Genomic DNA, 22,336 nt, shown 5'->3' with positions numbered 1-22,336 from the left:
TTAAGGTGATCCGATTTCTTTTTTAATCAATGATTCGAGTCGTGATAGTGCAAAGTCTCAGCTACAACATACTAAAATCTGAGAGAAATTCACCGAAGCATAAGTAAGATAGTGCTCGATAAAGAGAGTCATGTCAATTTTCACATCTAAAAAATTCCCTCCCATAGAGATAACACGTCATAGCGAAAATAGAAAATATGACCTTTGACCCCACTTTGCACAGACAAGATGGCATCTGAGCAAAAAGTGGTTATTTTATGAAATGATCCCTGTAACATGGTCTTTACGTGTGCAAAATATGGGAAAGATAGGACATGTATTCACCAAGATACAGGATGAAACATCTATGACCTTTGACCCTAATTTACATACCCAAGATGGCGTCTGATCAAGTCGTTGTTATTTTATGAAATAATGTACGTGACATGAACTAAACATGTGCAAAATATGGTGGTGATAGGGTATGTTTTTCTTGAGTTATTGCACATAACGTTGCAAAAAGAAAGAAATATTTCAATACATCGAAGATAAACTTTAAATTCAAGTAACTTTTTTGACGTGATCCCGACATCGTATGAAAAAACGAAGGGCACACTTACGACAGCCCAAAGTCTCAGCTACAGCATATTAAAATCTGGGAAAAATTCACCGAAGCATAAGTGAGCTAGTGCTCGAAAAAGATAGTCATGTCAATTTTCACTTCCAGAAAAACTGCTCTCCCATAGAGATAACACGTAAACTGGTCAAATTTTACAAGGATACTTTCAATCCATTTTTACGAGGTGATGACGTCATCCAATCAAAATCTTCTAATTATAAATATGAAAGAACATTGAATAAGCTACAACATACTGAAAGTTAGGTGAAACTCGGCAAAGGATAAGTGAGATACGCTCGAGTGAACTTGAATTTTGATGACGTCATTTTGAAAATTTACTTTTTTTACTTTTTTAAGAAATTTGATATCTTTTAATCATTTTTTCAGTATCGCCAACCCATGAAATGATATGTACAACTCATCAGCTTTCAAAATATGTAAAGAAAATGGGGGGTCACCGTCCATCCTGACGAGTAAAATCGGATTTAAATTTGGCGGTTTTTTGGCATTGTTGCACTGTATATCGCCATTGACGCGCGCGCGGAATTTCAACTTTGACGGGCCCGTATGACGTCATATTGAGTCGGATTGACTTGAAACTTGGTAGAAACATTCTTTGACATTTCAGACATCCGATACGTGTGAAAAGACGGGAAATTTCTATTGCATATGAGCTGTGCGTGCGTATATGCGCGCGCGCGTACGCGTCCGTCGATTTTTTCTGAAATACTCCAAATGACCTGAAACGTGTGCAAAACAATTTTGAGCTCGATTGGATCATGTTAAAATTTCAACGCGCGCGTACGCGCTCGTTTACTATGAACGTGACTAAATTTTATGAAATATATCAATAGAGCTTGACTTGAACTATATGATACGTAAATTTCATTGAGAAAATCCATTCCATTAATGAGATACGAATGTGAACGTGTTTTCAGATAATGACGTCATAGTGACGTCATGGTTGACTGATCACAGTGATACATTAGATCTGTCGTCCTTATGACGTGATACATATATGGTATCAGTTTAGAAGTGATAGGTGAATGACTTTTAGAGTTAACCGCTGCACAACATTTGAGGAGAAAGAAATAAAGAAGAAGAAGAAGAAGAAGAAGAAGAAAGAATCCGTACAGATACAATAGGTGATCCGAGAGGATACTCGGATCACCTAACTAGACTTGGAATTTGTCAACACTGACAAATTAGGTGATCCGATCTCTTGGGAAATCAATGATTTGAGTCCTGATCCCAATAGGCATGACTATACAGGTTTCATCTGTGTTGAGAGGACATTGGCCATGTGATGTTTGGAGTCTCATTTAGAAAAGGTAGTCAGACCTGCCATCTTTGGTACCGAATTCCGTATGCACTAACGAAGATACAGAATGAAGTATATTTGACCTTTGACCCCATTTTTCACACCAAAGATGGCATCTGAGCAAAAAGTAGTTATTTTGTGAAATGATTCTTGTAAAATGGTCCTTGCGTGTGCAAAATATGGGAACGATAGAACAAGTATTCACCAAGATACAGGATGAAACATTTATGACCTTTGACCCTAATTTACATACCCAAGATTGTGTCCGATCAAGTAGTTGTTATTTTATGAAATAATGTACGTGACATGAACTAAACATGTGCAAAATATGGGGGTAGTAGAGGCTGTTTTTCTTGAGTTATTGCAAAGAAAGTTGCAGAAAGAAAGAAATATCTCAATACATCGAAGATAAGCTTTAATTTCAACCAAGTTTTTTTTTAGCATGATCCAGACATCGTATGAAAAACAAAAGGCATATTTCTGATAGCGCAAAGTCTCAGCTACAACATATTAAGATCTGGGAGAAATTCACCGAAGGGTAAGTGAGCTAGTGCTCGATAAAGACAATCATGTCAACTTTCACGTCTAGAAAAATTCCCTCCCATAGAGATAACACGTCATAACGAAGATACAGAAAAAAGTACATATGACCTTTGACCCCACTTTGCACAGACAAGATGGCATCTGAGCAAAAAGTGGTTATTTTGTGAAATGATCCTTGTAACATGGTCTTCACGTGTGCAAAATATGGGAAAGAAAGGACATGTATTTATTAAGATACAGGATGATATATTTATGACCTTTGACCCTAATTTACATACCCAAGATGGTGTCCGATCAAGTAGTTGTTATTTTATCAAATAATGTACGTAACAAGAACTAAACATGTGCAAAATATGGGGGTGATAGGGGCTGTCTTTCTTGAGTTATTGCAAAGAAAGTTGCAGAAAGGAAGAAATATCTCTATACATCGAAGATAAGCTTTAATTTCAACCAAATTTTTTGACGTGATGCCGACGTCGTATGAAAAAACAAAGGGCACATTAACGATAGCCCAAAGTCTCAGCTACAACATACTAAAATTTGGGAGAAATTCACCGAAGCATAAGTGAGATAGTGCTCGATAAAGATAGTCATGTCAATTTTCATTTCCAGAAAAACTGCACTCCCATAGAGATAACACGTAAACTGGTCAAATTTGACAAGATTACTTTGAATCCATTTTTACGATGTGATGCCGTCATCCAATCAAAATGCCGTTATTATATTAATGAAAAAGCATTTAATAAGCTACAACATACTGAAATTTGTGTGAAAATTGGCAAAGGATAAGTGAGATACGCTCGAGTGAACTTGAAATTTGATGACGTCATTTTGAAAATATACTTTTTTTACTTTATTAAGAAATTTGATATCTTTTAATCATTTTTTCAGTATCGCCAACCCATGAAATGATATGTACAACTCATCAGCTTTCAAAATATGTAAAGAAAATGGGGGGTCACCGTCCATCCTGACGAGTAAAATCGGATTTAAAATTGGCGGTTTTTTGGCATTGTTGCACTGTATATCGCAATTGACGCGCGCGCGGAATTTCAACTTTGACGGGCCCGTATGACGTCATATTGAGTCGGATTGACTTGAAACTTGGTAGAAACATTCCTTGACATTTCAGACATCCGATCCGTGTGAAAAAAGGGAAATTTCTATTGCATATGAGCTGTGCGTGCGTATATGTGCGCGCGCGTACGCGTCCGTCCAATTTTTTCAATTTTTCAAAAAATGCTCCAAATGGTCTGAAACGTGTGCAAAAAAAATTTGAGCTCGATTTGAGCATACAAATATTTCAACGCGCGCGTACGCGCACTTTTTAATAATAAATGTGAATTTTGATAATATGAGTAGAATGCGCTTGACTTGAAATATATGTGACGTAAATTTCATTGAAAAATTCCATTCCAATAATGAGATATGAATGAAAATGTGTTTTCATATAATGACGTCATAGTGACGTCACGGTCGACTGATCACTATTATTTTACTTGCGCTGTCGTCTTTGCGACATGATACATATATGGTATAAGTTTGACGTTGAGAGGCTGTGCACTTTCTGAGCTAACCTCTGCACAAATTTTGTCCAGAAATAAAGAAGATTAAAAAGAAGAACAAAGAATCAGTACAGATACAGAAGGTGATCCGAGAGGATACTCGGATCACCTAAGAAGAAGAAAGAATCCGTACAGAAACAGAAGGTGATCCGAGAGGATACTCGGATCACCTAATTAAAAAGAAGAACAAAGAATCAGTACAGATACAGAAGGTGATCCGAGAGGATACTCGGATCACCTAACAATACAGAAGGTGATCCGAGAGGATACTCGGATCACCTAAAAAAAAATACACGCAATATCAATCTAGTGAGTAAGCGAGTTATAACGTAGGAGAGCAATAAATTTATTCCACTCAGTTTATTATACACCAATAATATGAATCAGGCGAAGAATAGACTAATTGCTTATTGATCAGGTTTTGCCTATCAAGAAAGCTAATAAGGGCGATATCATTGTGGGCGACTAAAACGATGGACGAATCACAGTCACAGCTGTCTTTCGCACATACTAGATACACACCACAGTACGTATACTGCATGCAGTTCCAAAGATTGACATTTGATCGGAGGGCCATCACGGGGATCAGAAGAGGTGCATGCAGTGTGTAAACTGGCATAGACTCCAGACCAATTATTGTACTTTTCATACCAGCTGAATACAGCATGTAGCTAATGACGATCGTGGGACGTGATCCTAGAAGAGGATATCCAGAGTGGAGTGGCTTCTAACACTCTGAACTTGATACAGAGTCGCAACGTTGTGAGCAGTACAACTTACTACAGGAGAGTGTAGGGTGCCTACCGCTACCGTACCGGTGGTGCATGGTGGTGTATTCATGCTGATTTACCCGTCACTTCCCCCACTGCACCGGACCAGGCCTCCCCTCATCATCACGTCACCTCGGTCAGCAAGCAAGTGGAGTCAGACAGAAGGCCAACAAGGAGGATCAAGGATCAACGCTAAATTACAACAGCTTCCTTCTCATCGTATGGTCATTTTTCATAAGTTGGATAGTAAAACTAAAGGTAGGAATGTGAAATGAAAGTTTCCTTGTTTGTTTGTTTGTTTGTTTTGGGTTTGTTTGTTGTTGTTGTTTTGGGTTTTTGTTTTTTTTTGGGGGGGGGGAATTTACAGTTTTTCGAGTCTTACAGTTACCTCCACCTGCTGGTTACTCACATTCTTACTAAAATGCAGATTGTGATTAATTTGTTTGCGTTGATTGAATTACTACGTCATATTTCATAATATATTGTTCTAGCTACATTGGTAGAGCCAGGGTTTTAACCGCGCAGCCATCATGGTCACTGACTGTCTCTGTAGATGGATGGTTAGCAGTAGCATTCCCACTGCTATTTTTTGCACACTGTAGCTGTAAAATTTTATATTAAATGACGTTATCTATAAAGCGTTCAAATCATCATTGTGTGAACAGTTGCATCCACAACAGTTTGTCTTATATAACTAGGCAGTAGTTCAAGTGCTTATCATCAGTTGCTTGCAAGTGTTCAGCTGTGAAAAAAAAAAAAGTGCAGAATTGACTGCATAATGCAGTGATAACATGTGAACATTTAAGTTTTTATGCCTCCTGTTTTGTTTTTTGTTTGTTTGCCTTGTTTTGGTTGCAGGCATCCGCGATGGCCACAATTCTCAAAGAGTTGGAAGACGTGAAGAATCGGTGTATTGATGAGGTTCCTGGGTCAGAAATAATTGCCTGTCATCCGGCAGCTGTCAGAATTAGCATAGTGTAAGCATAAATAATATTCATAGTGTAAGGAAAGATCATCTTATCATCTCATATGCAGCCTATCTCTGGATAGGCTGCATAGTCCTTTGAAGATTACAGAAAAAGAAGAAGATATAAAATGCACCAAAGACATTTCACCTTTGTCTTCAGTTAAAATCACATAATAATGATGACAATAATAGTTATACTAATAATAATGATAATAATTGTTGTTATTATTATCATTATTATTATCATCATCATTATCATTATTATTATTATTATTATCGTCATTATTATTATCATCATCATTATTATTATTATTATTATCATCATCATCATCATCATTATTATTATTATTATTATTATTAACAACACTTATATAGCACTTGATACTCCCTTCCCCCCCCCCCCAAATGGCACACTGTGTCTCACTCTTGATGCCTTATCTGAAGGTCAAATGTTCTTGCCTCTAACGCTCCTACGCGAGGGGAAGGCATGATTCAACACAACATTGATCAGCTGAACTTACAGCACTGGAACTCCAGCCATTTGATTGCACTCACTGCCCTAGGCACTGTCCTGATGTGATTTTTTTTTTTTTTTTTTTGGGGGGGGGGGTTGGTGGGGGGTGCTCTGGTGTCAGACTTCATGGTCAAAGTTCAAGAATATTTTGATTATTCCAGGATTTCATGAGGATGTCAAGATGATGAGGCAATTAAAAAAACTCAAATATGACAGCGTACATTAAATCTAATTTTAATCTTGACTGTGGCGGTAGGGTAAACGTCAATGTAAAGAGAAAAAAGCAAACAAACCAACAGTGAAACTTGATATACATGTATGTACATTGGGTCAAATCAATAAAACACATATGAGAGTGGTCATGCCAAGTGAATTTAAGAAATTTAGGAATATGACTGCGTAATTCAGTATTGATTGTATTGAATTGTCTTCTGTGTACTTTGAATTGTCTTCTATGTACTTTGATTTGGTAAAATAGGCATGTTTTAAAGGTGCTGTCTGCCACGCTCATGCTCTAGTTAGGATCTTGAAAGCTGTCATCATCCCACATTGTATGTGTACCCAGTGGGAAATGTGACAATATGATCTCCAAATTGTTCTCTTCTATACAGTTGAAGGTTCAGATACTGTCTCGATGAAGCAGTATCACATGCAGCTGAAAGTTCTCACAACAGATGTACAGTTGCCTGAATTCAAAGCTGAGCAAGATTTTTTTTCTTTTTAACTATACGGCAGATCTTGGCAAGTTATTACATTTTCTACGTAAACTAACACACACAAAGGTGGGATTATGCTGGTCATCAGTTGCATGTGAAAGGATATGGTATTTTGGGGCACAACTAAGGTGAGAGTACAAGTTAGCCATTTATGGAGGTTTACCAGAACCCATTTGCAAACTCTGAAAACTGTTTTCATATTGTTGGTTAAGTTCTGTTATCATGGCAAGATTTATCCGCAATGGCTTCTCGGTGGTGAGTGTCGAAGAACACCAACTTGCCGTATCATCATACACAAGATATGACTTGTCAAATTATATGTACATTTAAGTGTATTTCCCACTTCTAGCTGGCGTGTAATGGAAAATCTGCTTTACATTTCCCACAGGAAGACTCGGTACAAAGCTCTTGCTGTATGCATGCAGTTTCAAGATGGCTACCCAGACCAGCCCATCATCATCGAGATCAAGAGTAAAACACTGCCGGAAAAACTGACAGATGGCCTTACGAAGATATGCGATGGGGAAGCAAAAAAACTATTAGGCAAACCACAGGTGAGCTTCTGTGAAATTTTCCTGTCATGTTTCATTTTCCACTCATGCATAATTTGTCTGTTGATACCTTTATTGCATCTTATTATACAATGAAGAATATGAAATGGAACTATCAGTATTTTGACACATATTTCAGGGGCGGATCCAGGAATTCCGTAAAGGGGAGGCGCCTTTACGAAATCAAAGGAGGGTGAACGCCCCCCATTTTTTCCCTTTATTTCTTTTGTTTAAAAAAAAATAAATAAAGAGGGGGCGCGCCTGGTGGAACCCCTCTGGATCCGCCACTGTATTTAGTGCCAGGGATTTTTTTTTTTTTAATTCTCAATTTTGTATTGTATTTTTCTTTCTTTCTTCCTCTTTTTCCTCTCTTGTTGTATGAATGCAATTGTGAAGTTCTTTGATTTGTTTGCCATGACCTTTGGACTTAAAGTCAATATTTACTGAAAAGCTATTAGATATATCAGAGATGGTAGTTCTTATCAAGTACATTTTATTTTGACAAAATTTCACTCAGAAATAATATGTATATATATGTACTTTTTTGGTCTCTATCTCTTTTTAGCTCACCTGAGCCAAAGGCTCAAGTGAGCTATTGCGATCGCCCTTCGTCCGGCGTCCGTCGTGCGTCGTGCGGCGTCCGGCGTCCGTCGTCCGTAAACTTTTTACATTTTCATCTTCTTCTTGAAAACCCCAAGACCGATTTTCATCAAACTTAGCAGGTAGCATCCCTAGGGGGTTAGGAATTCAATTTGTTAAAATGGGCACCATACCCCACCTAGGGGGCCCCCATCGGGGCCCAAACCCCCCAAAATTAAGGAATCTGTAAAAATCTTCTTCTCTAGAACCAGAAGTGATAGAGCTAAGTTAATACTATGAATTAGTACATTGATGACTGTAGTTTCAAGTTTGTTCATGGCAGAATCAGAGGTGCCCCCCCCCCCCCCTTGGGACCCAGGGGAGGGGGGTGGGGAGGGGTCCTAATGGGGCCTAAATTGTACATTTTCATCTTCTTCTTGAGAACCCCATGACCAATTTTCACCAAACTTGGCAGGTAGCATCTCTAGGGGGTTAGGATCTCAATTTGTTAAAATGGGCACCATGCCCCACCCAGGGGCCCCAGGGGGGGGGGGGGGCCAAACCCCCCCCCCCAAAATGAAGGAATCTTTAAAAATCTTCTCTAGAATCAGAAGTTATATAGCTAAGATAATACTATGAGTGAGTACATTAATGACTGTAGTTTGTTCATAGCAGATGCAGGGGTGCCCCTCTTGGGGGCAGGGGGGGGGGGGGGGGGTTGGGAAGGTCCAAATGGGGACCTGAATTGTACATTTTCATCTTCTTCCTGAAAACCTCATGATGGATTTTCATCAAACTTGGCAGGTAGCATCCCTAGGGGGTCAGGATCTCAATTTATCAAAATGGGCACCATGCCCCACCCAGAGGGCCCCAGGGGGCCCCAATCCCCCCAAATTAAGGAATCTTAAAAAATTTGGGCCCTTATTGTACATTTTCATCTTCTACTTGAGAATGCCTGGTCAAATTTTAGTAGAGCTGTGAATAATTTAGATTAGTGACTGTGTGAAAGGTGAACTTGCGATACTCAGGTGAGCGCTAGACCCGCGGGTCTCTTGTTTAAATCAGAATAAAATATTTCAAAATGACAGCGAATGTTATACCAGTTTGATACTTAGAAACAGAAATTTTCTCTGAATTTCTACTTTGGTGCCACACCACATGCTGAAGGGCTCTCCCACTGGGCTGTAGACTGACAATGTGTTCATGAGAAATGATGCAACATGATTATAAACTAAATGTTCTGTAATTTTGTACACATGAGTCTTCATATTACACCATGAGGAGCTGATTTCACTGTAGCGCCACCATCTGTGATTTTGAAGGAGGGTTTCTGCCGTCTGATATTACTTGAAATTACCTATTAAAAACTGAACGTACACCATCAGAATCAATTTACGGACGTTTGCTGATATCCATTCACGTAATTGTTTGGTCATCAATCATTTCTTCTGTCATTAGGTCCTGCACATAGTGAAGTTTGTGGAGCGGTTTTTGGCAGACAACCCCTTCACAGTGTGCAGCGATGAGCTGGCTTTCATCAAGCGTGAACTCATCACGGGGAACGATGAAATCAAGACAAAGCAGAAGAGCGGCGTCATCATCGTTTCCATCAGGGAAGAGGAATATGCGATGAAGATGAAACTCAAAGTACCCGATCTCTACCCTGAGCAGCAAGTGAGGTAAAGAGAAGGGATGATATTATCAACCTCTTGATTGAGATTACTATGGCTCTGTATGCGATGAATGCTATTTGTGACAAAGCTTGTTACAGTGTGTGTAGTTGTAAACAGAGAAAGTATTCATCTATCCAGGTAGGCTTCCATCTGAGCCATTCTCAGAACTAAAGTTGATCAATGTCTACAATTGAATGATTAAGGTCAATGAGATATTGTTGGCTGGGCTCGACATTTGCAGTGGCCCAGGGCCACTAGAAAGTAATGTCGGATATTCTTTGATGGCCCAATTGGACTGCTAAAAATAAAAAAAAAAATGAATTCTTATATTTTCATTTATTTCAGGCCAGAAGAATATCAAATGCAAATATTTTAGTGGCCTAATTGTGCCACCAGAGAGAGAGAGAGAGAGAGGGAAAAAAAAAAGGTTCGTGTTAAGCTCTGATAATGCTGTCTGTTATAGAATTGTCATGTCAAATTTTCTCATCACACTTCTATGCAAAGCCATAGACCACTTGAAAAAAATGAAGTATCTGTTAGGGGGAACTTGAAAATTTATAAAGTATCATTCTCGGTATACTAAACTGACCGTACAGAAATTATTGAAAATTTATGGTCTAATGAGATTATCTAACATCACAATATGTCTCTGTATGGCTTCCTTTATGGTGCCCTGGTATCATTAGGATACTACACTTGCTATGAATAAGAATATGTTGCAAGAATATGGTAACTTGGTAATTTTTAGCATCCCTGGCATCAAGCAACTTTGTGTAACTTTGTTTAACACAGAAGTTTTACATTGTCAAACATTCTGAGGAAATCTTGTTGTAACCTGTTTGACATTTCTCATTAAAAACTGAAGAGGGGTTCTTATCCCATTAAGGACAGACTGATTTCGCTACAACTCAGGACAACAACAGGACTAGTCCTCAACGGGTTTGATAAGCTTGATATTGTCCAAGCATTGGATTCATTGCCTTCTATAAAATGAAGGCATACAAAAACTTACACAGCTATTACACTTTACATGATTCTTTGTTGTGACTTTGCTTATGATATATTTGCTATTATTTTTGTTGTTGTTGTTTTCATTATATTTTTTAGAGTTGAAAGTGTAGAGGGTAACTTTCCAGAGCTATTCACCAAGATGTTTGTAGCTCAGGCGGAGGAGACTGCCAGGCAGTGTGTGCAGCCACCCCTGAAGAAGAAGTCAAAGTGAGTTTAAATGCATCACCAGCTGTTGGCTCCGGCTTCATATGTAGTAGTAGTAGTAGTATGAAGTAGTCACAGTGTACAGTCATTCACCAATGTGTCCATTTCGTGATACTTGAAGTAGGGATATGTGTAATGTAGTTTGAATCACATCCATCCCATTCATTGCCAATCATATCAGTTACATGAGTTTTTGTTGCGTATTTTTTAATGATCTGCCTTGTATAATTATACTGTTTGTTGGTGTTGTTATTTGTGTGTGTGTGTGTGTGTGTGCAGTGCTCCATGATATGTACTTGAATGATGTGAGAGTGTTCCGGCTGATTTGGGTAATGAAAATGAATTTACATCCTCCACAGAACCCATCTGGAACACACTTCAATTACTGACAAGTTTCAAATTCAAGTAACAAATCAAACACATTTAATGGTGTTTCCTTATTTGTTCATAAAGATTTAGATGATGAATAGTTCTACCCTTATTCCCCCCCCCCCCCATCAAACAAAAATCATCACTGAGCATTTTTGGTGGATTTATCAGAGCATGCTGTCTTGCAAACATTTTGAAGGTGTGGATTGGGAATTCCTCAGCATGTACAAGTAAATTTCATGTGGTGAAGTGTATATTAATGTAAGTCATCTCAATCTCACATTCACAGGGATCCTCCATTCGAGCCAAAGCCCTCTCTCAAACCAGTTGCGCAATACCTGATCGACTGCCTGCGGAGATATCCCACGGAGTGCTGCCCCATTTGCAAAGAGAGAGCGTTCACCCCCAAACCAGAGGTTGGTTGATAGATGTAGATGGCGGAAGCTTTGCTTCAAGTCAGATTTGACTTTTTGACGTATCAAAGGAAAAGAATCATGGAAACATATCAGTTGCATGTCTTATGTGAGTTACGAATAGGAAAAGATTACATTACATTTGCTCCCCAACCCCCACCCCCCATCCTCCATGTTGTGATAACTCTAGAGAACTAAACAATTTGAATACAACAGCTAAAAGTTGAAAAGATATCTGGAATGAATAATAGTTCTGTTATTGTCAGTAATCATATGTTACAGTTGTACATGTGAATTAGGAGTAATTGCGGAAATCATTCATTAATTTCAACGTGATTTAGCTTTATCACTTTTGTGAAAAGTTTGATATTTCATATCCCTATGATACACTGTTTTGTAAAGTGATAATATTATTTGTTGTATTGTTTGAGTAAAGAAAAGGCACTATTTGCTGATTTCGGGGGTGAAGTGGTAATTGTTCCTCCTCACTGTATGTATTATTTTATAATCCACTAATTTTTACTTCTCCTTCTGCTCAGCACACCGTGAATGACAGCTCAAGTGAGCGGTTTGTGGTGTGGGTCTACTGTGGTCACATATTCCACAAAGGCTGTCTGGACGAGTTCTTCAAAACGCCGCCATTTACAGGTGAGGAAATTACTGCGTGAGACACAGGAACTATGGCCTGTCCCTTTGACTACATGTATATACAGGAAGCTTGAAAAGCTTTTATAGCGCAGTGAAAGTTGCGTTTGTCTCATAAAGGCTATTTTGGGAAATTGGGAAGATGATTGTCTTTGTCTCATACGAAAGCAGATAGACCAGGTTCAATGTGAATTTGGAGGGGTTTGACGGCAGAGAGATGTACAGATTTCTTAGACCATAATTTCTGTTTTCAGAACACTTGTTTTAGAAGGGATTTAATCAAGAAAATAAGTACCAAAATATGTTATGTGCCTTTCTGTTCTTGTGGTGGGATGGGACAGTACACTGTTGAACGTTTTACTTTCAAAGTATCTTCCTTGTCATCAGACAGCTGTAACTCACATGGATAAAAATTCATCTTGATATTAGATTATATTGATCAATACAGTGTTGATTTAATGTAAAGTCATATCTTGTTTCACTAAATGAACCGCATAACATTCTAATCGCGTTCTTGCAATCTTGAAGTTTTTTGTCATTGAAACCCTGTCCCATTGGCTTGCTGTGATGCTAGAAAAATGCTTCGATTGTGAATATCTGTCGTTGGTTCAATACTCGCATTGCCTCTTTTTCATCAACTTTCAAAAACAACTGTGCAGGAGGCAAGAAGTGTCCATCCTGCGGCAAGAGAATCTACCATGACATGTGGAAGATTACGCCCAAGGTCGCGGAGGAGCGGTGGGCCCACCAGCAGGCACGGCAGCGCGAGCTCGACGAGGTGGCCGACTTTTTGCAATGACGATGGGAGAGAAGAGGCAGGGACCTTTAATAGTGAATGGGAAATCCCCCTCGCAATGAACTCGGTCTTCTCTTGCCAGCGAAATTCGGTGGAAGCGTTGGTCCACCATGCAAAGACACTTATTCTCGTGGAGTGTTAGGGCCGTAAAGATATGGAGGATGAAGAGGAGGAGGAGGAAGGCAGACAGGCAACTCAACTCTGCTGTCGCCAGATCCTCTTTGCATCTGTGCCGTAGCCTCCAACGTTTGCACGAGGACTGAAAAGTGAGGAATAGACTAGTAAATGCGTCAGGACAGGTGACATCATAGTGAACTCATTGATACTCCTTTGCAATCATGCTGTGTGATCCAGGTGGCTTGATGTGTGCATGTACCGTACAGATCTAACCCGGGTATTTTTTCCGTACATTTGATCTATGCCCTGCAGATGTTAATTTTTATAGTATCAAATGCTACAGCATTAAAAGCACAAAGTAAAACATAGTTACTTCCATTATCTGTGCATTGCACGAGGATAGAATAAAAAAAAAAAAAAAAATAGAGTCCCTCCCCTCCCCCCCCCCCCAACATCTGTATGTAGTTGTGCCTGAAACTGCAATTCAGGGAATTTCCACATTAAAATATTTCCTTATATAGTACACTTGTACCTATTTCTTGAGGTAAAGCCAGTGTTTTTCAGTCTGTGAACTGTAAAGTTATAGACTTTTGCCCAGGGCTTTGACATTGTACCAGTTTTTTGCCAAAATATAATGAGTTACCAGGTTAGTGCTCTATCAAACCTTAACTATGTATTGAGTTAGCAGACATAATGTTACATATCTCAGGATTTTGTTTTGTAAAGTGACATGTTAGAATCTGAACCTAATCCTTTCCCTTCAGCAATAGACATACCAAATTTACAGAGAAAATCTTGTTGGTGAATTGACTCATGAAACTACAATCATTTATGAGTAATTATTAAAGATAATATAAAGTTTTGGTGCCTCAAAAGTTTCCCTGAGTTTCCTTGTCTTAGTTTGTGTTTCAGGTTAAAGTACCTTTCATATAACTAACACTGTGAGACTTACTCACCCCAAAGTGCTCTCATGTCTTAGTAATCATGCAATAATGGTTTCGTACAATACATGTATATTGATTCTCGCGGTACCGCGTCGAGTCAAACTAACGGCTCGTTCGAATTTTTCAGAGCCCGCTCTGCTCTGGTACAAAACATTATTGCATGATTACTAAGACATGAGAGCACTTTGGGGCGAGTAAGTCTCACAGTGTTAGTTATATGAAAGGTACTTTAACCTGAAACACAAACTAAGACAAGGAAACTCAGGGAAACTTTTGAGGTACCAAAACTTCATATTATCTTTAAAGCAAACAGTGACATTTTAGACTTTAATCTTGCTCTTAAACATCTGACCTCTCTAAGATTCTTCCTGAATCTTACACCTTGTACCAATCTTTTGAAGAAAATGTGATTAATGTAGAATAATGCCTTTTGAGATACTAATTGGAGAAGAATGAAATAGTAATTAATTTACAGGCATGTAGAGCAAAAACTCATAATCTTGAGAACTAAAGGGTGCTATAACAGGATTATTATTAGCAAGAAAATGTGCCACAGTGCTGTAAATTGAGTACCGGGTAGTAAATACTGCAAAGAATAAGTACTTTTTGTCATGTACTTTTTCTTTCTTAAACAGGGCTGAAGAATGCCAATGCATATTCATGAACACACAGGTCACAAACTTTTCATGCAAATAACAGAGAATTAGACTTTTCTGACTCGGAATCAAAAATGTACAATTATTCAGTGCTGCTAGCAGTGATGTAGTTAACTCTTTATGTGCCACGTTCACATGCCCGACTCAGTTGACAGCATACCAAGTTCGCATATTCTGCTCAAATGCACAAACCCACGCAAACCGATTGATAGATAGCCAAATGCCGCAGTACAACAAAGGCGTTTCTCGCGATTCCATTACTGTCACGTGTAGCATGTATTTTATGTGGTGATTGACTATCAAGCGGTGTTCCCTATTGGATTTGCAAGAAAATTCTAAGTTTCTGTCACTGTTTTGTGTGCAAAAGTCATGCTTTTACAATAATGTAGCTACTGGTTATTTAAAAAAAAAAAAAAAAAACAGTTACAGATTTGTGTCATACAATATACATCAAAGCAAAGCTTGGCTTTTTCTCTACAACTTTCTTCATTACATTTCCAAGATAACAAAAATCTGTAAGATATGAAAAGTATGACGTCGTTGCTGTCTCAGAATAATGTGGCACACAGGGGGTTTACACCATGGCACATAAAGAGTTAATGTCCAATTATCAGATGCAAAAGGTGGAAAGGAGAAGAATTCTTCTTTTTCTTTCCATTTCTCACTCTTGTGAGAATGGAAATGTGTGAAGCTCTAATATTTCCCTTGTGTATTGAAGAGAAAGTGCATTTGAATTAAAATGGCAATGTAACTTTAATCTTATAGCTAGAGAGTGGTAATTATGTATGAACATCAATTTTGGCATCTGCTGGAGCAATATGTAATGCATTGCCTAAGGATGTGTGTGTCTGTCTATCTGTCTGTATGTGTGTCTGTGTTTATCCACATTTGCAGGGTCAGAGAGAGGAATGATTTGATGTGCAGATGAGTGAAATATGATATGTAATTAAAGAATTACATATACTTTCATAATTCATAAGAGGTTTCTCATAATCTCACAAACACACAGACAAAAGTTGGAAACCTGCAGCCCCATCTAAACCGAAACTGTACCATCCCGACGATTTCATCCAAATCTGTTCATAACTGATTTAGTTATTTTGCAGACAGAAAAAGAGACAACAAACTATTGCCACCATGTCCAAGAACATGACCGCCTTTGCAGCTCACTAAAATGTTAACTCTGTATAACAGAGGGCTCTGTAAGGCTCATACACAAACAAAAGTACAGTACATTGTATTTCTGATCTTTCTTCTTAACACCATCTTATAAATGCCTCCATTCCTTGACTGCAAATGCTACTGTGCTACAAGAAACTGCACTCGTAGCAAAAACATACAAACACACACACAAGCACACATAAATACATACACACATGTACATGTTTGTGCTGTGCATGTGAGACATTGTAGTCATTCAACCTTGTATAAAGTGCATTCACCTGTCACATGTTCACGCATAGTGCAATACAATGTACTACAGTATCTCAAATCTATATATAGGTAGATCAATAGATATGTGTGTGTATGTGTGTGTATATATATATATTACAATGTATATATATATATATATATATATATATATATATACATTGACAAACAGAAAAGGACAGTTACACAGTAATTCATATTATCATTTCATAGATTTTTATTCAATTCATTACGATCATTAGAAACATTGTAAAGATACAGCACTAGGAGAGAATATTAGAGAGATAGAGAGAAATAGAGACACATACAGCAAACATAAGCCGCCCCCAGTCGAGGATTAAAAATGGCACAGGTAGCTACTCTAGTGGCAATGAAACATAAGTCCCATGGAAAGAGAGAAAGTGATAGAGACAAGACAGAGAGTACAATTGTATATTCGTACAGATATTGATTACACAGTGAGTTCAACCACGTATAATACTTCCACTTTTTTCGTCCTTCCAAGATTTTGAAAACAATCAAGTTCTGCTTATCCTTTACACATCTTGGACAAAATTTTCGGCAGAAAGGACGATCAACTTTGAATTTGATTCACTTGTAAGGAAAAACTGGGCTCTCCCTTGCTACTAAATTTTTGGGAAGCAAAACATTGCTCCCAGTTCGCAGAGCCACACAACTTTTGCTTCCTCTTTCAGTGTAAAAAAAGAAAATGAAAAGAAAAACAAAGCCAGTGGAAGTTCACAGTAAAATATGAACGTCATCAAAGACAAACATATACCTAATACTATTATTTTTCATCCCAAGTTGGATCCCCTATACAGGACAGAGTCTACAAATTGAAATCCATTTCACATCAGTCCATAGTTTTACTCGACATCTCCCATCCAACTAACTCCATGGCTTCGTAAAAATTTTTCCTGATGCACAGAATGAATCGGGAGAAGCAACAGGACTATCGGTAAAATGTGCCACATAAATACATAACTGTCCATTGTGCTAATTGGCAAATAATAAAGCTATCTAAACTTGGATTACACAGTATCTATTCAGACCTTCAAAGTCTGGAGAGACGAACATTGCTACAAATAAAAATTTTACCACAGGGGGGGAAAGAAATTTTTCATACTGACAACTGCAAGCACAAGAACGAGTGATTTCATTACATAACATAAATGTACTGCTAAGATATGTGTTTTCTACAAATTAATATATTAATCCTTTCTGTGCTGCACATGTATACATCAGTTTTTACTACAACACAATATTTGTCAATGCATTCAGTTTTCCATATTAATTCTGTGTGTCTTGCTTTCACATATACTTCTTTTTATTTTGGTAAAGAAAGAATATAAATCTGTTGAAGCAGATATATCAAGCACAATCACTTTTCACCCCCTGCTGTATAAGGAGAAATCTACCTATTTTCGAAGATACATCAGTTGAGTACAAATGAAATGAATGTTTACAGATTTCCTGCACGAGTGAAAAAGAGACAAAAATGATCACACTGCATTTGCGTTGCTCTTCCGAGTTTTTCAAGGTAACGGAAAGAAATACTGCTACATATATTCTGGTACTACTGACCAGGATTAAAGATTTATACCAATATACATAAAATGTTGTCTCTCTCTATCGACGCAATCTTTCTCTACGGCCTCAAAAATTTCAAGTAGACTGTAAACTTATCAACCACTTCATACTCTCTCTGATAATTCACAGGTTAGTGCAAGGATGTGTAGAGTACTTTGGACCCCTCACTAGTCTTTTAAGGTGCTTTACACCAACATTAGTCTTCTGATACATTCATGGAGTACCGCATTTTCATTGACATGGCATGACTAAAAGAGGTGGTTTGATACTCAATCCCGGTTCTTCACACTCGTACCTCATACCTCAAAGCACCGCTTGCCTTCCAAATTGATCTGAAGTTTCACCGTTATCGTCATCACCTTCCGATATGGAGACATTCTCCCTGAAAGTCACTAGCAACATCCAGGCAACTGATCAAGCATTGTCTGAGGATGTCCTTAGTAAGGGGGACAGCCCAATATGGCACTGCATTGAACGTTTTGAACAAAGATGGGTATTCTAACCCTACTTGGACCACCCCACCCCTCCCCCACCCCCACCCCCCAAAAAACAACAACAACCTAACACAAAAATAACATCAGACGGAAAAGCAAACATACAAAATATCAATCCAATGTCTACAGAAATGATGCAGCATATACATAAAAGATATCTTTTTGTTTCCATTCCTACAGAAAATTAAATGGCTTAAAAACTGGGGAGAAGACAATAGCTGGGAGTCGGTACAATCTGATTGATTGATTGATTGATTGATTGATATATGCATAACGACACTATCAACACATTTAGTGTTATTTAAGTGTCAAACAATTTAGCTTAATCTAAGTTCATACACGGTTTTAACATGCACAGCAAAAATAATGGGCATCTGACAAGCTAATCCTAGGTCATAAAAGGTAAAAATTCAGCAAAGTTGGTCTGTACATGAAAAAAAGCGACACTGTATTATCTTGCGGATTTCATTTAAGTTTGAGAAACTTCAATCTATGGTCTAAAACCCTGCATTTTTAAGACAATAAATGTGTAGTTTTGAAGTTCATTCAAATGCTCCATTGATAGCTCATATCACACTTCTTTCTTCGCTGAATTTTCATTTTCCCTGTGCTGCCTCCACGTCCTTGAGAATCCCACTCTTTGACCAATACGATGGAGACAGTGCACAAGACCTGTACCTGTGAATAACCCTAAGTCGCACTAAGATCCTGTAAAACACAATATTTGAAATTTCCGCGAATTGGAGCCGATGGCCTTTTTCGCGGCATGAAATTTCCGCGAATTGGAGCCGATGGCCTTTTTCGCGGCATGAAAATTTGCGAGTTGCCTCAAACATTCAATGCATATAGTGTAGACAAGAACTTTCGTGTGCATTCTAATTTTGCGAATCCTGGCTCTCGCGAAATTCGCGAAATTAAAATGCATGCGAACATTCCTCGTTTTACAGTATTCAATGATGTGGTGCACATGAAACTCCACAGAGAATCTTGCTAAAAATGCACAATAATTTGTAATGTGTTGATTGACAATAGAATGCATGGGGACCATTTCATCTGAATTCAGGGTGACATCACCATACAGCCCCCTCCTTAGCTGACAGCAAGGCCAAGCTACAATGCACACAGGCAACTCCCCATCACCTGACCTTTAAAGGACAGAATCTATTACGAGCACTGCCTGGATGCTGTGGGGTGGTCTAACCAGCACAAACAGCATACTCTGAAAATCCAGAAAGGACATAAATTAAGGTCCTACTAAGTATCACGACCATCAGTCAAAACCTCCCCTCCAGCTATGCTTGAACCCACATTATCTTGGACTCAGAAGGTGGTCACTCCACCAGATTTCAGAGAAACATTCCCAACTTCTTGTGGCAATTTTCGAAGCTTTGTCTGAAGAGGAGCATGTAACTCAATGCTCTTCACTCTCCTCTGCTTGCTTCTATATCCATAAAAGTCGAAGATTTATTCCCAGAATGTGTGATGTATTACAGCACGGGTGTACTGAAATGAAACAAGTATCGGCTCAATCATACAGTATTTCACATTTTGGAAGGAAACAATACAATAAACATATGTACTCCAGAAACAAAATTCTTTGACATGAATAAATACACTTAAAATTCAGGCAATGCCATGAATGGACAAGGATGAGAACGAAAAGTCACACACTTGAGTATCAACAAGCTCAGATTGCCAGTGAGAAGAAACACTTTCATGATTATTATTTTTTTTTTTTTTTCCGGTTTACAGGGTAGAGCAAAACGAGCAAAATATATCAAGGTTCTGAGGGAACAGATTTACATGCCATACATTTCATGAAAGCATCTTTTTTTTTTTCCTTCAATGTTAGTGGCTGCAAATCACATTTGGCATCTTTTAGGTTTCAACTATTTCAACAACCATTTTCTTCCCCTTCCTTTGTAACATTTTCCATTCAAAGTTATTCAAAGTATGGCACAGGCCTGTCACATACATGCTACGTGTATCTGTGTTGATGCTGTAAAACCAGAAATTTTCATGTGCATGAAATTTTCATGAATTTTTGTGAGGAGGCAAGATTTGCAGAAGTAAAATGCATGCGAATTTGTTTTTCTACACCATGCATTGAATGCCAGTGGCAATTTGCAATAATTTCATGCCGCAAAAAAAGGCCATCGGCTCAAATTCGCAAAATTTTCATGCCGCAAATGTTTCTGGTTTTACAGTTCAGTATTCTTGGTACAATAATGGAGCTGCTCAGTCAAAAACATGTTTGTAGTGGCTCAAAATTTCTCTGTTTATGCTAGCAGCTACTCATGATCCACTTGTCTTTTAGCTGAAATGATATTTACATTTTGTCATTGTTACAAATCAGTACATGGAATTTTCTGTCACTACCGACTCGACACTTACATTGCCACAACTTAAAAAACATGTACACGATAGATGGGGAAAAAGTCAGAAATTGTAGAGCTGAAGTTTGTCAGTTTGACCAGAACAAGAGTTGAGACAATCCTTTGTATATATATATGTAGAAAAAGGTAACATTATTACAGTTTTAGTGCCAGAACATAAAAGAAATAAGATTTTTAGAATGGGAATTCAATGCATTTATTGAGACCTATGGTTAAGCAATTTGATATGTAGCGAATGGCTGAGCATCTGCTGAGGATCTTGCAGCATTCCTTCAACGTTATGCTGAATATATGACTCGAAAAGTTCTTGGGAGAGGGACGAATATGCCTCATAATTTATAACAGGCATGACTTCAGTTCAGAGGGGTGGCCCAAGACTGCCCCGTTCATACACAACTGGTGTAGTGATTTTTACTGCATGTGGCATGTGAATATGCAAATCTCCTTCCTTGACTGTCAAATAGATATCAAACAGATAGCTTCGTACTTGACATATTTCAACACCTTATTTCATGTGAAGAGCAAATGTGCACATGCTCACTGTTTTTGCGTGTGCACAAAACACTTAAAGGTACATGTGAACAGAAAATAAAAACTCAAACCTATTCATATTCTTTTCTCCAGAGGGAGGAAGTCACAAAAGGACAGATATGACATGTAAGTAGCAATACATATTGATGAGGTGCAGTGCTTCCTCTATGTATGCAAATGTGATTCTGAGCAGAATGTGTTAAAAATTGATATTCTAGTTTGTTTGCTTGCTTACTTTACTGCCACATAAAAATCTGTGAATTTAATATTTTTTCAAAACAAAGTAACATATTGCTGAACTATTGCAATGGCTAAAAAAAAAAAAAAAAATCAAAAACAAAACACAACCAATCGGACACTTTGAGACTTTGAATGCACGATCATGAAATCTGAATATTTCTACGCTTGAAAAAACAGAAGATGTCAATGGAGGCACGTCATGTGTCAGCTTCACTTCGCCAATTCTCTTGGCCGGTAGAATGTCGCGGATGTCTGGGATGATGATGATGATGATGCCGGCGATACACCTGCAGCCGAGACTACTTAACCTCTTTCTGCAAATGCTGGATGAACTCGTAGTATGACATGGAGCCCTCTGTGCGATCCTGGATGAGATTCCTCAGGAACAGGCCGCGCTGCTTGCTGTCGTCCCTGAAGAAAGGGTGAAGCATACTACAATCAGCCAAGCATCGTTTACTTTCTGTGCGTAACCTTTTGGCATCGCTTCTGCATCAAAATGACATTCTCATCTAACGAGTGTATTGGCGCTCTACTTCTAACACAATGATGATTTACCGAATCAATATTGTGCAGAACCACAGTGGAAGATTTATATATGGATATTCTTTTCACAGTGTACCATGAGACTGCCCATTCCTATACTCCCCCCCCCCCATTACTTTTGAAGTTGAGGACAGAATATTACAAAACTTGTAAAGTTTT

General features: G+C 38.3%; 2 protein-coding genes across 3 annotated transcripts in view; one reads left to right on the top strand and one right to left on the bottom strand.

Annotated features, from left to right (window-relative positions):
* The first annotated feature begins 5,653 nt into the window (after nucleotides 1-5,653).
* On the top strand, nucleotides 5,654-14,194 carry LOC140229080 (uncharacterized). 2 transcript variants are annotated; one of them, XM_072309342.1, is made up of 7 exons: nucleotides 5,654-5,774; nucleotides 6,890-7,548; nucleotides 9,583-9,803; nucleotides 10,905-11,015; nucleotides 11,671-11,797; nucleotides 12,334-12,442; nucleotides 13,099-14,194. In XM_072309342.1, exons 2-7 carry the CDS (start codon nucleotides 7,354-7,356, stop codon nucleotides 13,236-13,238), a joined length of 903 nt encoding a protein of 300 aa, XP_072165443.1. In that variant the 5' UTR covers nucleotides 5,654-5,774; nucleotides 6,890-7,353; the 3' UTR covers nucleotides 13,239-14,194. The 2 variants fall into 2 exon arrangements, with proteins under 2 accessions (XP_072165443.1, XP_072165442.1); XM_072309341.1 differs by having other exon boundaries at nucleotides 5,665-5,774; nucleotides 7,383-7,548.
* Nucleotides 14,195-20,412: 6,218 nt separating this feature from the next.
* The window catches only part of LOC140229079 (protein transport protein Sec24A-like), a 35,396-nt gene continuing 33,472 nt past the window's right edge, over nucleotides 20,413-22,336 (bottom strand). The window contains exon 23 of the mRNA XM_072309340.1: nucleotides 20,413-22,045. Coding sequence (XP_072165441.1) covers nucleotides 21,934-22,045 — 112 coding nt within the window. The 3' untranslated portion in view covers nucleotides 20,413-21,933. The remainder of the gene's footprint in view (nucleotides 22,046-22,336) is intronic.

This window comes from Diadema setosum, chromosome 5, assembly GCF_964275005.1.
Source record: "Diadema setosum chromosome 5, eeDiaSeto1, whole genome shotgun sequence".
NCBI classification, from domain to species: Eukaryota; Metazoa; Echinodermata; class Echinoidea; order Diadematoida; family Diadematidae; genus Diadema; species Diadema setosum.
The sequence above is the reverse complement of the archived record's forward strand: the minus strand, read 5'-3'. Positions and strand labels throughout refer to the sequence as shown.

What these genes read in the sequence shown, in the direction of transcription:
- LOC140229080 (XM_072309341.1), top strand. Translation starts at nt 5,665, where the DNA reads ATGGCCACAATTCTCAAAGAGTTGGAAGACGTGAAGAATCGGTGTATT. An exon ending in AACTATTAGGCAAACCACAG is followed by an intron (nt 7,549 to 9,582) that starts GTGAGCTTCTGT and finishes TTCTGTCATTAG; the next exon opens with GTCCTGCACATAGTGAAGTT. An exon ending in TACCCTGAGCAGCAAGTGAG is followed by an intron (nt 9,804 to 10,904) that starts GTAAAGAGAAGG and finishes TATATTTTTTAG; the next exon opens with AGTTGAAAGTGTAGAGGGTA.